Source organism: Coregonus lavaretus (genome assembly GCF_964263955.1).
Source record: "Coregonus lavaretus genome assembly, contig: HAP1_SCAFFOLD_1213, whole genome shotgun sequence".
Classification (NCBI taxonomy): domain Eukaryota; kingdom Metazoa; phylum Chordata; class Actinopteri; order Salmoniformes; family Salmonidae; genus Coregonus; species Coregonus lavaretus.
This window is the reverse complement of record NW_028161267.1, coordinates 111,993-130,048: the sequence shown is the minus strand read 5'-3', so window position 1 is coordinate 130,048 and position 18,056 is coordinate 111,993. Positions and strand designations below refer to the sequence as shown.

Below are 18,056 nucleotides of genomic sequence, written 5' to 3'. Positions count from 1 at the left end.
AGTCAAGCAGGGCCAAACTGGGCTGGCTAACGCTACAGAGCTGAGTCAAGCAAGGCCAAACTGGGCTGGCTAACGCTAAAGAGCTGAGTCAAGCAGGGCCAAACTGGGCTGGCTAACACTACAGAGCTGAGTCAAGCAGGGCCAAACTGGGCTGGCTAACACTACAGAGCTGAGTCAAGCAGGGCCAAACTGGGCTGGCTAACACTACAGAGCTGAGTCAAGTAGGGCCAAACTGGGCTGGCTAACGCTACAGAGCTGAGTCAAGCCAAGCAGGGCCAAACTGGGCTGGCTAACACTACAGAGCTGAGTCAAGCAGGGCCAAACTGGGCTGGCTAACACTACAGAGCTGAGTCAAGCAGGGCCAAACTGGGCTGGCTAACACTACAGAGCTGAGTCAAGCCAAGCAGAGCCAAACTGGGCAGGCTAACACTACAGAGCTGAGTCAAGCCAAGTTCTGGAACCATCCTTGAAAGGACAATGTGTAAAGAAAATATCCCAGCCAGTCCAGTCCAGTTGTGGTCAGCTCTGTTGTGTGAATCTTGTTTCTCCATACCTCTAAATGCCATCTTTCTAGATGGTGCCATTTTCAAATCAAATCAAATCAAATGTAATTACATTTGTCACATGCGCCGAATACAACAGGTGTAAACCTTACCGTGAAATGCTTACTTACAAAGCCTTAACCAACAATGCTGTTCAAGAAATAGAGTTCAGAAAATAAACTAAATTTAAAAATCAAATCAAAAAGTAACACAATAAAATGACATAATAATGAGGCTATGTACAGGGGGTCATTCTTGAGGTGGAGTAGCTCTACCAGTCAATGTGTGGGGGTACAGGTTAGTTGAGGTCATTTGTAAAGTGACTATGCATAGATAAACAGCAAGTAGCAGCAGTGTAAAATCAAAAAGGGGGTGGGGGGGGGGGGGGTCAATGTAAATAGTCCGGGTGGCCATTTCATTAATTCTTCCCCCATTCGTTTGGGATTGAGACCTGCAGTCACCTTGATTTAAGACCACTTTTGAGAAGTGTTCCACAGGCAGTAAATCTATTGTAGAATAAATGGAAACTGGATCCATTTCATTCTATTAACATGGCTTGTGTGTGTTATAGCAGTAATGGGGTTAAACTGATATTAAAATGACAACTCCATAGGTGGGTACCAGGTCAGGGGAGTTCATCTCTGCTCCCAGCATCCCTGGGACAGTACTGATCAACATAGCTGACCTGATGCAGAGGTGGACCAGTGATGTTTTCCTCTCAGTGGTGAGACTTGTCCTTCCATTTGACACACCTTTCCCTCATAAGATCATACAAGATGTTACAGGCTTATTGCATGTGGAAACAGACCTGCATTCAATTACTATTTAAAATCATGTTGAATACTTAATAAGCAGTGCTTGATTGAGTTTGCCTGTTGTAATGGAACCAATAGAAAAGTCCTAAAAGTACAAACATCAAAAACGTTTCTCGTTCAGTTAGTCCCTCCCTGTTTCAGCTAATTATCTTCAGTTTGGTGCCTAGTGAATAAGACTCAGGTCTCTATGGAAACATCAATGTAAATTCACCTTAGGTTTTTACTCCTCACTTTCCCTTTCAGGTCTATAGGGCTTTGCTGCCCCCCGCTGGAGACTGGAGCACAAGGCAGTCCCTGGCTTTCTTTGGGCAGCTGGAGGATGAGGCCCTCCTCACCTGTTGTGACGGGTCCAACAAATATCCCCTGGTGAAGGCAGGGTCCTATCTCATCCAACGCTTCAATGACTCTTATGGGAGGCAGTGAGCATTTCCCATGTTAAGCTATGGAATTAATTGTACAGCATTGGATTGGTGTTGGCATGGGGTAGAGGGAGTTTACATATACCAGTCATTTCCTTTTAAATCCATGAAGGGAAGTGGACAAGTTCACACTTAGAAAGGAGATAATAGTTCCACACCCCATGTGTCCTGATAACTACAGGAATGGAACCAAATTGAGGTTGTCTGCTTTCTATAGTCTCCCGAGTGGCGCAGTGGTATAAGGCACTGCATCACAGTGATAGCTGTGCCACTAGAGATCTTGGTTCCAATCCAGGCTCTGTCGTAGCCGTCAGCGACCGGGCGGCGCACAATTGGTCCAGGATAGGGGAGGGAATGGGCGGCATGGATGTAGCTCAGTTGGTAGAGCATTGTGTTTGCAATGCCAGGGTTGTGGTTTCGATTCCCATGGGGGCCAGTATGAAAAATATATATAATAATATAATATGCCATTTAGCGGACGCTTTTATCCAAAGCGACTTACAGTCGTATATATATACAGTGGGGATAAAAAGTATTTAGTCAGCCACCAATTGTGCAAGTTCTCCCACTTAAAAAGATGAGAGGCCTGTAATTTTCATCATAGGTACACGTCAACTATGACATACAAATTGAGAAAAAAAAATCTAGAAAATCACATTGTAGGATTTTTAATGAATTTATTTGCAAATTATGGTGGAAAATAAGTACATGACTAGTATCTATGTGGACCCTACTACAGTTTAACCAGCTCAGCAGTACCAGTGGAAATATAATTTAAACGAAACCCAGGATAGAGGGGCTGAGTGAATGTGGTCTGGACTCTGTGGAGGAGGGTCATTGTGTCAGAGACACTGTAGAAGGACAGAGTACCTGCCTTGTGATCCAGGTACACTCCTACTCTGGAGGACTGAGGGCCTGATACTTTAGTCTCAACATTATTGTGTATGAACCAATAACCATCACTATAACACTCTAAACTCCAGGACTTGTCATTGTATCCAAATGCACCATCTGTCCCTGTTCTGCTGATGTCTTTATATGAGACTGCTGTAACAAAACCCCACCCACTCCACTCCACCTCCCAGTAACAGCGTCCAGACAGACCCTCTCCACACAGAACCTGGTAGTTGGTGAATCTGTCTGGATGATCAGGATATGGTTGGACTTGGCCTGTACGTGTCACCTTTCTGTTCCCTTCAGACAGAGAGAGGAGTGTGTATGCTGTGTTTGGGTCCAGTGTGAGCTGACAGGAATCTGGGAGAAGAGCAGAGCAGAGACCAATGAGGGGAGTTAGAACAATACGTTAAGTCAGATACTGTATCTACCCTGTCTTTGATTAGAGCACAGCAGAGATCAAATCAGAGAAATATGAGGAGTCAGATAGATACCCAGTCTTTGATTAGATCTACTATGGCTATATATTTCTAGAGGGATTGTTAGGAGTGTCAGTAAAAAGAGACTGTTAGTTACTTCAGAATAAAGAGACTCACATTGTAAGAACTGTTCTCTGGTCTTGGGCTCTGGAGGCAGTACAACATCCACTATATTCACTACGGACACACAAACACATTCACAGAGAGAGGGAATGTTATCATCACACCATATTCCACATGTATATGACTAGTAGGGAACTTTCAATGGTCTAAAGTTGATGTTCTTATTATTTTCAACACACCTGTAGTGGAGATCTTGGTCCATTCTCCTTTAAGGACGTCTTCTAGTTTCTCTCTCAGTTCAGACACAGTCTTACTCACATCTCCAAAGTACTGAAGAGGACGGACAACGATGCTGGGTAAGTCTGAAGATACACTGGTACCGGAGAGAGACTGATAACTCTGGAGACAGAGAGAGAGAGGGAGAGAGAGGGAGAGAGAGAGAGAGAGAGAGAGAGAGAGAACAGAACCAAATGATTGAGAGTTTCATATTGAGTTTTAGTTTCATATCACATGTATCAAGGCAGTTTATTTACCTGGAGGAAATGGATGTGATCCTCTGTGTGTGAGAGCTGCTCCAGCTCAGTGCTTCTCTTCCTCAGCTCAGCTATCTCCTGCTCCAGTTGCTCCAGGAGTCCTTCAGCTTGACTCACTTGAGCCTTCTCTTGGGCTCTGATCAGCTCCTTCACCTCAGAGCGCCTTCTCTCAATGGAGCGGATCAGCTCAGTAAAGACCTTATCACTGTCCTCCACTGCTGCCTGTGCAGAGCTCTGTTAAGAGAGAGAGAGAGAGAGACTTGTCTTACTTTAATGAGCCATCCTCATTACACTAACACCCCCACCCCTAAAAGCACATTGCGTGCCACCACAACCTCTACACAATCACATTATCCAGTACCCAACACCACAGTACAATACACCATCCAGCACCACATTCCAACCGTCCATCCAACACCTCCTCTCCAGCCGTACAGACAGCCCCCCTGAGCCCCCATACCTCCTGAAACATCTCCACACTGTTGATCATTTTGTACAACTCAAACTCAACCCTAAGGCGTCAACAGTAATGTCATTACCCTGGCAACACAGAAAAAACATGATGAACAGTCTGTCATTGCAGAAAACGGACACCCCTCCCCAACTCCCAGGTCAACCCGAGCCAACCAGCTATTGGTGTCCAGGGCTCCATGTAATACCCTCCACTGGAGGACCCCTGACCTTTCCAGCACTGGGAGCTTATAGAGCACCCTCCACCTATACCCTGCCATGCTCTCAGCCCCCACAACCCCCTGCCACTGATGCCTGATGCCCCTTCACTCCCACTAAGCTCAGAGTGTTAAAAGTCAGTAAGTCCTCCAGACTCTCCTGCCAGTCCCCAGTCTCTGCTGTCACTTGCAGTGGTGGAAACGGTGGTGGCCCCTCCTCAGGCTGCTCCAGCCCTCAGTACTGCAGCATAGAAATCAGAGACCCCTGCTGTATTGAGTCTCTCCTGCCGCATGATGAAGATCTGCTGATCCAGCCCCAAACCACCAGCCCTCCTCAACAGAGCACATGCTGGTTCCCTCCAGCCCACCTCTGTACGGTACAGTAGCCTCTGTGCTGCTGAGTCAGAACGCTGCCACCCTGACCAGAAAAAATTCACTAACTTGCGCTGCAGGTCCACAAGCAGACCACCGGGGGCGTTGAGAATGGCCAATTTAAGCCATAGAGAGGATGCCACCAAGTTGTTGATGATCAGCACCGCCCCTCTGTATGCCACTTGGGAGATGAGCCACCTTCACTTCGTCAGCCTCGACACCACCGCTTGTGACACTCCTTCCCAGTTCTTCCTATCCCAACCCTCCGAGCCCATATACACCCCAAGCATCTTAAGCCACTCACAGCCCCAATGCAACCCCCCTGGAAGCTGCGGAGGTGCCCTGTCCCTCCATGCCCCACATAACAGAGCCTCACTCTTGCCCCAGTTTCCCTAAGCAGAAGACGCCCCCTCGTACACCCTCAAACTATTCTCCAGGGCCTGTAGGTTCTGCTCATCCCTAACCAACACAGACGTCATCAGCGTATGCTGACACTGTAATGCCTGTCCCCAACCCTATGCCTGGCTCCCACACTCCCTGTAGCCTCCTGCGTAGCAGGCCCAGAAAGGGCTCAATAACAAGAGTGTATAGCTGCCCTGACAGAGGGCATCCCTGGTGAATGCCCCTCCCTACCCAGACTGGCCTACTGAGCCCTCCCCACACCTTGACCATACATGAAGCCCCAGCGTACAGCATTTGAACACAGGCCACAAAATTCTCCCCACAACCAAAACAACACATTGAACAGATATTCATGGTCCACCCTATCAAAGGCTTTCTCCTGATTATGAACAGATTGTCTGTGTTTGAGCGTCCTGGTACACAGTACGTTTGGTCCTTGTGTACAATAGAGTCCAGGTGGGACTTCAGTCTGTTAGCGAGGACCTTGGTAAAGACCTTATAGTCCAAACAGAGCAATCCCACAGGCCTCCAGTTCTTTAAATCGCTCAAATCTACTTTTTTGGGTTGGAGACTAAAAGCTATCCGTCTACAGCTTAGCGACAGCTCCCCCACCCCGACGCACTCACACAACACACGTCCTGTAAAATAATTCCCCAGAACTTTTTATAAAAATCCACAGGCAGACCGTCTGAGAGACAGCAGCTGAGAGTTTGTGAAATGCCAGGGAAATGTCTATTTGATTTATCTGTGACAGAGAGAGTTTGGAAAGGTCTGTGAGCAGAACCTGAGAAAACCCAGGATAATAATAATAATAAGCCATTTAGCAGATGCTTTTATCCAAAGCGACTTACAGTCATGTGCATACATTTTTACATATGGGTGGTCCCGGGGATTGAACCCACTACCCTGGCACTACAAGTGCCATGCTCTACCAATTGAGCTACAGAGGACCACAGAGTTCTGCCCTCTATAAATCAGAGTACAACTCCACAGCCTCATCTCCTCACAACAGAAGTTACCCACCCATCAGGCTCCCTTATCTCCCCCACAACAGAAGTTACCCACCCATCAGGCTCCCTCATCTCCCCACAACAGAAGTTACCCACCCATCAGGCTCCCTCATCTCCCCACAACAGAAGTTACCCACCCATCAGGCTCCCTCATCTCCCCCACAACAGAAGTTACCCACCCATCAGGCTCCCTCATCTCCCCCACAACAGAAGTTACCCACCCATCAGGCTCCCTCATCTCCCCACAACAGAAGTTACCCACCCATCAGGCTCCCTCCTCTCCCCCAAAACAGAAGTTACCCACCCATCAGGCTCCCTCATCTCCCCCACAACAGAAGTTACCCACCCATCAGGCTCCCTCCTCTCCCCCACAACAGAAGTTACCCACCCATCAGGCTCCCTCCTCTCCCCCACAACAGAAGTTACCCACCCATCAGGCTCCCTCCTCTCCCCCACAACAGAAGTTACCCACCCATCAGGCTCCCTCATCTCCCCCACAACAGAAGTTACCCACCCATCAGGCTCCCTCATCTCCCCACAACAGAAGTTACCCACCCATCAGGCTCCCTCATCTCCCCACAACAGAAGTTACCCGCCCATCAGGCTCCCTCATCTCCCCACAACAGAAGTTACCCACCCATCAGGCTCCCTCATCTCCCCACAACAGAAGTTACCCACCCATCAGGCTCCCTCATCTCCCCACAACAGAAGTTACCCACCCATCAGGCTCCCTCCTCTCCCCCAAAACAGAAGTTACCCACCCATCAGGCTCCCTCATCTCCCCCACAACAGAAGTTACCCACCCATCAGGCTCCCTCATCTCCCCCACAACAGAAGTTACCCACCCATCAGGCTCCCTCCTCTCCCCCACAACAGAAGTTACCCACCCATCAGGCTCCCTCACCTCCCCACAACAGAAGTTACCCACCCATCAGGCTCCCTCCTCTCCCCCACAACAGAAGTTACTCCCCCTTCTGCTGTCCCCACCTCTCCCAAAAGCCTTGGAAGTTTGAGCAAAAAGTGACATCTTGGAAGAGCTTTCCATGGAATGTCCAATAGGACACCTGCCTGGGCCCTGGTGAAACAGAGAACTGAGCCCTGTACCAGGTGCAGACACATTTTGGAAAGCAAAGACATGGTCATTGATTTTGGCTCTAAACACTAACAACCTACCCTTACACACCTCTTTTGCTACCCCTGCACTAAGATTTGTGCCATGGCTCAGCACCTGCGCCCCCTTCCACCAGACCCCCAATACACTTCATTAATCACATCACTGTGTGTCTCTTGCAAAAAAATCAAGTTTAAATGTTTTTGTTTGACATATTCCCCCAGTCTCTGCCGCCGTTCATGTTAAGGAAGTCTAACCGTGAAATCTCCATAAGAGGTGGGAGGGAAATCACCACAATCAGAAACCAGTAGAGAAGCCCATAAAGCCGCCATGCCAGAAAAAACCATCCATTTAAGCAGATTCTGAAGACATGCCCTTAAGAACCCATGACCCATTTTCTCAGCCTATACCGCTTCCTGGGTGAGAGGACACTAAACCCCTCATTCTTCATCACGTGTTTTACTGACCTTACAAACCTTCCAGGATCAATCAAATAAGACTCCAGCAGAACCTTCTTTTTCCCCTTTAGTCTCCATCAGGAACCTAGAAAGTTCTCTCAGCGTATATACTGGGCCCTCAGCCTGACTGGCTGTCAGCTCTGGATCCAATGAGCCGTCTGAAAACGAGACGCCTTGTCCTCCGCTCCCGCAGACTCACCTCCCCCCTCTTCCTCCTCCTCCATTGGCACGGTACCGTCCTCCTCCTCCCCAGTCTCTGCCCCCCTGCACTTCCCCCCTGATCAGAGCCTCTTCCCCAATGACAGGCAATATTTCCTGGGATGAGCCCACCAAGCCTTCGCCCACCGGAGTCTCTGTTGCTACAGAAACCTGCCTCAGCTCATGTAGCCCAGCTGCAACCCTCCCCACCACCGCTTTCTCCACGGCCTGCGCACCACCACTTGGCCATGCACTACTACCGTGTAGCTCAGTTGGTAGAGCATGGCGCTTGCAACGCCAGGGTTGTGGGTTCGTTTCACAGGAAAACTCCTGCCTGAGCTTTTTACTGTCCCTTTCCACACTGCTAACGCAAGAGGAAGGACTGAAAAAGCATTTAACACATTACTGTGAAGTAATATAATGATGATTCATGTTTATTATTACCTGTTTTATGCTCATGTTTTGAAATTATACTTCATTACTATAATGATTATCAATAAGCCTAAACATTAATTCAGTCACCTCTGGTCGACAAAAACGTATTTTCCTAGTACATTAATTGTCAAATTCATCAACCAGCATCGAGCACTCTGCCTTCTCACGCAAGCGAGGGGCATGTTGAGGTAAATATGCTGACCGCCAAGGTTGCATTATGTCATTTATTGGTGGGCTGGAAGATGCAGTGTTTTTTCTTTTCTATTCAGAGGCTATTTACTCCCAATGAGATAATTTTATATCGAAGGTTTTTATAATGCATGTTTACTAGGGTTGAGGTTAGCGCATCTGAGTAGGGATTATTTGGGTTCAATACCTGTCCTACCTATCAATCATATTGCTGCTTGTAGCCTATAACTGATGATCCCCACACTAGAAACACCCAAAACTATCTGTGCTAGCAAACCCTGTGTTCCACCCCTACCCTGTGTAACCTTGAAGTTTGTTAAGAAACAAACACTTGTCTACGAAAAGAGACATGTTTAACGGATTCCGCTTGGCACCCAGCCGAGAGCACACGGAAACCACTTGCAAATTTACCAAAACTAACCAACTACTTGCGGTCTGTTCGTCAGCAATAAACGGAGGCAGATTAGCCACCACAACTCTTATCGAAAGAGGCGACATCTGCACCAACACACCCCTCACAACAAGACAAACCTTTTTCATTAACCCAACCACCGCCTTGTTCATTCTGGATGCAGAGTGCAGATGTTCCGCTCCAACCTGTTCGCCGACCATGAGCAAAACTTCCTCCACACCTTTCTCCGGAACGCACCCGAAGCGACAGCGTTTCTTCTCCACTCGGTTGAGGCCATCACGCCGCCCTAACAAACTACCCCTACTCCCCCCTCAACTCTAAACGATAAACAGTGGAAACCAATAAACAAACCCTACACCATCAGAAAATAAATTCATTAAATACGCAAGAACCAAAAGAAAAAAGAATAGTAGCCCTCCTCACGAACCACAAATCTCTCACACAACCAACTTCTTCTTCTATGATATAATGGCGGTCCACAAACCAACGTTAAAGGTGCATGCCGCCACCTACTGTGCTGGAGTGTGTGGTCAATCACGGTTTCCAACATTTCTAAATCCTCCTACCTAACTCAGTACTTCTGAGAAAATAAAGAAGAGCCCTACTAACTTCTAATAGACCCTCCCCCATCCCCAAAATCCCTTCCAAACCCCCCCAACCCCGTCCAACCTCAATGACCCTACACTTCAAACTTTCCCTCTCTTCAACATACTTACAACAATATAACAACACATGCTCCACCGTTTCATCGACCGTACCCTCCAGACACAAATCATTCCCATGCTTGCCAACCAGATGTAATGACGAGATCAATGTACAATGTCCTAAGCACAATCTAGTAAACACCACATCTTCCTTCCTAATCTGACTTTTGAATCTTGGTCCATCGATCTTTCTGTAAAACTGTAAACTATTCATATAAATGCCGGCCCTTGTGCTCAGAGTACCATCTCTTCTGCCACACATCTATCAAAATGGCTCTGATCTTACATTTGGCCTCACCTCTACCCAGTGGAACATTAATATCAATTATATCTCGTTTCAAAGCTCTTTTAGCTAACTGGTCTACAATTTCATTCCCTTCCATACCCGAATGTGCTGGGACCCAGCAGAATCTCACTACTAAACCCATTCTCTAAATTCTCCATAATAACATTAATACCTCCAATAGCAGGTCACTCCTATTAGATTTACCAGATGATAAACTATTCAATACAGACAGAGAATCTGACCATACTATAATTCTAACAGGTTGTACGTCCTCCACCCACTGGAGGGCAACTATTATCGCCAACAGTTCAACTGAGTATACTGACAGTTCATCTGTTAGTCTTCTACATATCTGCACATCAAATTCAGGAACGTAAACGCCTGCTCCTGTGAGCCCACTATCTGGGTCCTTGGATCCATCTGTGAAAAGCGGTAAAAAAGCATAAAATCTTCTACCAATGTAATTGTCAACCAGTTTCTCTATATCACTGACTTCTGACCAATCTTTCCTTTTCTCTACCAAGGTTAGATCAACAACAGGGTCTAGGAGTAACCATGGAGGAACATCCCCTATCACCACAGAAGGGCCAACCTCCAACTCCCTCAAACCACTCTCATCAGCAAGTTTTCCAACTGTCCAACCAAAACCACTGCCGTGTCTACTAGCATATTCCCAACAGTCATCTAGAACAGTAGCAGTGGGATGCTCAACCTCACAGCCTTTCAACCCAATAAGATAATGACAATTTTTTACGCTGTATATCCAAAGGCATCTCTCCTGCCTCCACCAGTAAGGCACATACAGATGTTGATTTAAATGCACCAATACATATCCTTAAAGCTATATACTGGATTCTGTCCAGCTTCTGAAGCCAAGTTTTGCCTTGTTCGATAAACTATACACCCGTAATCAGTTGTCGTCCTGATCAGAGCTCTATAAATATCCATCAACAATTGTCTGTCAGCACCCTATTCATAACCAGAGACCCACACAACCAACTACCATGAAAGTTAATGAATGAGAGAGACATGAACATCGTTACAATACTGTACATAGACATAATGTAACGGTTCTTCTTCTTTGGAGTTTAACGGCGGTTGGCATCCAATATGTTGCATTACCGCCCCCAACTGGACTATAATATGAATCCATGATACTTTGTGACACAAAATGGGAAAAGGGGAAATTATAATAATTTAAAAAAACACCCTTCCAACTAACCCTACACTCATTAAATACCCACTACCCCATTCCACTACTTTGACCCTATCTGCTCCTGCACCATGCCAACGGCCTGGGAGGACGGGACACCACCACTCAACACACCCTGTAACTCTTCTGAAGTCAAATCTTGTATGCCCAAATACTTCTCTGCAGCTGCCACCACAACATCTATTTTCAGTGATTTACGTTCCATTTCTGCGGTACAGTTGATAACCATTGCTATGAACTCTAAGAAGCTAACTTTCCTAAAGCATATATCCCTCGTTGGCCTATCCCTCTGTGCTGGCACAGATCTACTACTCACAGGGATCCTCTCAGGATCTCTCACCCTTGACCCATCCTCCTCTACTTCCTTCACTGCCTCAGCATACGACACCTTCTGCACTACTCTGACTCTAGCCACCTCAACCTGCCTCTCTCGCACCGGACACTTCCGATCCCCAGCAACATGGGCATCCCAACAGTTGACACACACAACTTTATCCACCGAAACTACACAATCCTCTATCCCCTCCTGCACAATTCCCACATCTTGGAATCTCCCTCCTACAAACTGCTGCAACATGACCATAAATGTTGCACCTGAAACAGCACAGTGGATTCAGCACAAACTTTATTCACCAGAACAATCCTTTATCCCATTCTCTTCCACACACATAAAACATCTTGGAATTTCCCTCCCACAAACTGCTGCGAAATGACCATAAACGTTGCACCTGAATTTATGGATTTGGCACAAAAGCTCGAATCAAGATAACTGATATATCATAACATGACTTTCTCTGGTAAAGACTCATAACTCAAAAGGACTGACTCCTCTGTTTCACCACGCTCACCACCGGGTCTGCGTCCCACCAAACGGCGGGAATCACAAACACCAGGAATCTTCAACTTTAATTGCTCCACCTCCACACTTAACGCTACCCCAGAAATCACTCCTTTCAATGGTGCCCTGTTCCTAAGAGCAAAGCAAGAAACAGATTTTGACCCAAGTTGCTTGACACGGAGCGCCCACTCCCTCTGGTCAGAAGAAACACAAACAAATATCACAAGTCCACTACAGGTTACCTTCACTGATTCAACTGCAACCAACTCCTTTCCCACCAACCCTGAAACCACAAATGGATCTGCCAAAAGGTATGGATCCACTTTCTCCTACAATGTAACTCCTACTGCACCAGATTCTTCTTTATCATGTCCATTGATACCAGGCTCTGGTTCTGAGCTCATCACCACACCTTCTACCTCACTTAACTCTCCCTCATTCATTTCCATTTCACCTCCAGAACTCGGTCTGGCGAATGGCTCACTCTGTTTGCACTTGAATTATAACATTGGAAATGTCTATTCCTTTGAAACTTTTGTGAGTGAAATGATTGTTTATTTCACTTTTGTTTATTATCTATTTCACTTGCTTTGGCAATGTAAACATATGTTTCCCATGCCAATAAAGCCCTTTGAATTTAATTGAATTGAGAAAGAGAGCGAGAGAGTGCCTTGCAAAAGTATTCATCCCCCTTGGCGTTGTTCCTATTTTGTTGCATTACAACCTGTAACTTAAATTGATTTTTATTTGGATTTTATGAAATGGACATACACAAAATAGTCCAAATTGGTGAAGTGAAATGACAAAAATAACTTGTTTCAAATTTTTTTAAAAACATTAATAACGGAAAAGTGGTGTGTGCATATGTATTCACCCCCTTTGCTATGAAGCCCCTAACTAAGATCTGGTGCAACCAATTACCTTCAGAAGTCACATAATTAGTTAAATAAAGTCCACCTGTGTGCAATCTAAGTGTCACATGATCTGTCACATGATCTCAGTATATATACAGTGGGGGAAAAAAGTATTTAGTCAGCCACCAATTGTGCAAGTTCTCCCACTTAAAAACATGAGAGAGGCCTGTAATTTTCATCATAGGTACACGTCAACTATGACAGACAAATTGAGAGAAAAAAATTCCAGAAAATCACATTGTAGGATTTTTAATGACTTTATTTGCAAATTATGGTGGAAAATAAGTATTTGGTCACCTACAAACAAGCAAGATTTCTGGCTCTAACAGACCTGTAACTTCTTCTTTAAGAGGCTCCTCTGTCCTCCACTCGTTACCTGTATTAATGGCACCTGTTTGAACTTGTTATCAGTATAAAAGACACCTGTCCACAACCTCAAACAGTCACACTCCAAACTCCACTATGGCCAAGACCAAAGAGCTGTCAAAGGACACCAGAAACAAAATTGTAGACCTGCACCAGGCTGGGAAGACTGAATCTGCAATAGGTAAGCAGCTTGGTTTGAAGAAATCAACTGTGGAAGCAATTATTAGGAAATGGAAGACATACAAGACCACTGATATTCTCCCTCGATCTGGGTCTCCACGCAAGATCTCACCCCGTGGGGTCAAAATGATCACAAGAACGGTGAGCAAAAATCCCAGAACCACACAGGGGGACCTAGTGAATGACCTGCAGAGAGCTGGGACCAAAGTAACAAAGCCTACCATCAGTAACACACTACGCCGCCATGGACTCAAATCCTGCAGTGCAAGACGTGTCCCCCTGCTTAAGCCAGTACATGTCCAGGCCCGTCTGAAGTTTGCTAGAGTGCATTTGGATGATCCAGAAGAGGATTGGGAGAATGTCATATGGTCAGATGAAACCAAAATAGAACTTTTTGGTAAAAACTCAACTCGTCGTGTTTGGAGGACAAAGAATGCTGAGTTGCATCCAAAGAACACCATACCTACTGTGAAGCATGGGGGTGGAAACATCATGCTTTGTGGCTGTTTTTCTGCAAAGGGACCAGGACGACTGATCCGTGTAAAGGAAAGAATGAATGGGGCCATGTATCGTGAGATTTTGAGTGAAAACCTCCTATCAGCAAGGGCATTGAAGATGAAACGTGGCTGGGTCTTTCAGCATGACAATGATCCCAAACACACCGCCCGGGCAACGAAGGAGTGGCTTCGTAAGAAGCATTTCAAGGTCCTGGAGTGTCCTAGCCAGTCTCCAGATCTCAACCCCATAGAAGATCTTTGGAGGGAGTTGAAAGTCCGTGTTGCCCAGCGACAGCCCCAAAACATCACTGCTCTAGAGGAGATCTGCATGGAGGAATGGGCCAAAATACCAGCAACAGTGTGTGAAAACCTTGTGAAGACTTACAGAAAACGTTTGACCTGTGTCATTGCCAACAAAGGGTATATAACAAAGTATTGAGAAACGTTTGTTATTGACCAAATACTTATTTTCCACCATAATTTGCAAATAAATTCATTAAAAATCCTACAATGTGATTTTCTGGAATTTTTCTCTCATTTTGTCTGTCATAGTTGACGTGTACCTATGATGAAAATTACAGGCCTCTCTCATCTTTTTAAGTGGGAGAACTTGCACAATTGGTGGCTGACTAAATACTTTTTTCCCCACTGTACACCTGTTCTGAAAGGCCCAAGAGTCTGCAACACCACTAAGCAAGGGGCACCATCAAGCAAGCGGCACCATGAAGACCAAGGAGCTCTCCAAACAGGTCAGGGACAATGTTGTGGAGAAGTACAGATCAGGGTTGGGTTATAAAAAAAATATCAGAAACTTTCAACATCCCACGGAGCACCATTAAATCCATTATTAAAAAATTGAAAGAATATGGCACCACAACAAACCTGCCAAGAGAGGCCGCCCACCAAAACTCATGGACCAGGCAAGGAGGGCATTAATCAGAGAGGCAACAAAGAGACCAAAGATAACCCTGAAGGAGCTGCAACGCTCCACAGCGGAGATTGGAGTATCTGTCCATAGGACCACTTTAAGCCATACACTCCACAGAGCTGGGCTTCATGGAAGAGTGGCCAGAAAAAAAGCCTTTGCTTAAAGAAATATAAGCAAACACGTTTGGTGTTTGCCAAAAGGCATGTTGGAGACTCCCCAAACATTTGGAAGAAGGTACGCTGGTCAGATGAGACTAAAATTGAGCTTTTTGGCCATCAAGGAAAACGATCTGTCTGGCGCAAACCAAACACCTCTCATCACCCCGAGAACACCATCCCCACAGTGAAGCATGGTGGTGGCAGCATCATGCTGTGGGGATGTTTTTCATCGGCAGGGACTGGGAAACTGGTCAGAATTGAAGGAATGATTGATGGCTCTAAATACAGGGACATTCTGGAGGGAAACCTGTAAGTATTGACTTTGGGGGGGGGGGGGGGGGGGGGTGAATAGTTATGCACGCTCAAGTGTTGTGTTATTTTGTCTTATTTCTTGTTTGTTTCACAATAAAAAATATTTTGCATCTTCAAAGTGGTAGGCATGTTGTGTAAATCAAATGATATAAACCCCCCAAAAAATCCATTTTAATTCCAGGTTGTAAGGCAAGAAAATAGGAAAAATGCCAAGTGGGAGAATACTTTTGCAAGCCGCTGTATGTATAGGGGACATGAGTCAGTCATGGTTACTTAAAGTTATGTGATGAGGTAGCCCTGCCTGCAACTTCAAAATCAGTGTCGGCCCACGGCCCAATAGGGAATGTCCTCTTGGTGTAATGATCAAGACCCAGGTTCATATCCCATCAGTTACATTAAGCAGTCTATTCTCTGAAAGGGGTCCAGACATAGTGGGGTCAGTGGGATTGGAGAGGGGTCCTATCTCTCTCTCTGACTGGAGGAGACAGGTAAAATCCTCTGGTCAACAATACTCACCTTGAGAGACTTCACAGCTCTTTGGAGCTTCTTCAGCTTCTTCTCTCTCTCCTGGAATCTCTGCTGGACCTTCTGCTGACTCATCCCCAGCTGCCTCTGTGGAGAATCACTCTTCAATGAGCTATCAAGCTTTATTTGTCCATTAGATCAATAGTATAGTAATGGGACATAGGGCCCATAGAGAGGAAGGTCTAAAATCTTGAGGAAGTCCCTTTACCATATGATATTTTCTATGTTGCTATGTGAATGATTATAGTGTTTATGGTAGGTGTACATGTATCAAGGGGTTGAGACTGAACTTTGAACTCCTAAAAGGGCATTCGGAATGATAATAGTGTTTGACTTTAGAAAATGGTGATACATTTGGAGCAAACTCAATATACACCAAAGTTTGTGTTCATATTTCTTCTGCCGTGGATATATTTCATTTGAATTCTCTCATATTCAAATAGCCTCAGATCCTACTGTATCTTTAATTATTTGTTTATCAGACAGTCACCAACAAGTAGTTTTGGTCTTACCTGTTTCTCAGTCCTCTCTGCTGCAGCTGACACTGTTTCATGGCCTTTATGTTCATCCATCACACACTGATAACAGATACACTGCTGATCGGTACGACAGAAAACCTCCAGCAGTTTGTCATGATGAGAGCAGATCTTCTCCTGTAGTTGTGCGGTGGCTTTGACCAGCTTGTGCTTCTTGAAAGCAGGAGATTCATAGTGAGGTTGGAGGTGAGTCTCACAGTAAGAGGCCAGACACGCCAGACAGGACATGAGGGCTTTCTGCTTTCTGGTCCCAGTGCAGAAATCACACGCCACATCTCCAGGTCCAGCATAGCACAGAGCAGGAGGGGGAGCAGCCTGGAGTCCTGTCTTCTTCAGTTTCTCCACCATCTCAGCCAACATGTTATTTTTCCTCAGATTAGGCCTTGGAGTGAAGGTCTCTATGCACTGAGGACAGCTATAGACCCCTTTCAGAACATCCTGATCCCAGCAGCCCTCAATACAGCTTCTACAGTAACTGTGTCCACAGGGGATAGTGACCGGCTCCTTCAGTAGATCCAGACAGACAGAACAACAGAACTGGTCCTGGTCCAGCAGAACTCCCTGCTGAGCCATTTGGATGGTTGTTTACTCTCACACAGACAGACGACACAGAGACTCAGATCAGTTTCGTTTCCACATAAGTTCGTTTTTGGGAGGGCGTGGACTTTCTGGATCTGCCAGATAGGTGAGGTTAGAGGGAGGGAGGGAGGGAGGGAGGGAGGGAGGGAGGGAGGGAGGGAGGGAGGGAGGGAGGGAGGGAGGGAGGGACAGAGAGAGAACTGCATTCAATGTGGAGAGGGAGACAAATGTTTTAGTTTCTAGGTTAGGGCCCTTCATTTGGAATAAATCTAACAAATATAAGTTGTTAGAATATATAAAGGGTAACAGTTCCTATGAAGTACATATTATAATTATTTTAATAAGCTTCATAATGCCTTATAATACACTTATGTGTTATAACACTGATTATAAGTGTCTATAATAATTCATAAGTGGTTGTAATGGGGGGGCTTGATATTGATACAATATACTGTAGTTTAAATGAATACTGTATGTATTGACTGATCATTGAGAATGAGGTAATACTTTACATTACAGTGTGGGTATTACTGTTAGGCCTAGGGTCAGGGTTAGAGTTACTACATTCAGCAGTAACCCTAACCCTAGCCATATCTAGGACTAAAAAGAGAAGACGTTTTATAATCAGAGTTCTTTGTATCTCTTCTTAGTCAGACAGAAACCCCCCACATCATATAGGTGGACGGGGTTATGAACATATACAATGAATTGTTTTCTGCAACCAGATGAAATGAAACTGCCTTTCAGCAGGAAAAGCTTCTCTAATAATCCTAACCATTGCTGGGTGTCTTCAGAGACTGAGGTATAGAGACACACTGTCATTATGTGGTATTGTGGGTAGAGTGATGAGGAAAATGTTTTATTAATTTTAGAATAAGGCTGTAACGTAATAAAATGTTGAAAAAGTAAAAGGGTCTGAATACTTTCCGAATGCACTGTATGGCAGCTAGAAATCCAAACTGGATGGTCTTCAGAGATAGATGGGAGGGGCTTCGGGTAGCTGAAGGCGGGGACTAAAAA

At 45.6% G+C, this 18,056-nt stretch overlaps 1 protein-coding gene across 1 annotated transcript; it reads right to left on the bottom strand.

Moving 5' to 3' along the window:
* Positions 1-2,447: 2,447 nt before the first annotated feature.
* LOC311120976 (tripartite motif-containing protein 16-like) lies at positions 2,448-17,035 on the bottom strand. Its single transcript, XM_084195525.1, has 6 exons — positions 16,434-17,035; positions 15,913-16,008; positions 3,746-3,979; positions 3,452-3,611; positions 3,267-3,326; positions 2,448-3,030 (listed from the first exon to the last, which is right to left on the bottom strand). The coding sequence occupies exons 1-6, from the start codon at positions 17,028-17,030 to the stop codon at positions 2,510-2,512; spliced, it is 1,668 nt and encodes a 555-aa protein (XP_084051651.1). The 5' UTR covers positions 17,031-17,035; the 3' UTR covers positions 2,448-2,509.
* Between the last annotated feature and the right edge of the window lie 1,021 nt (positions 17,036-18,056).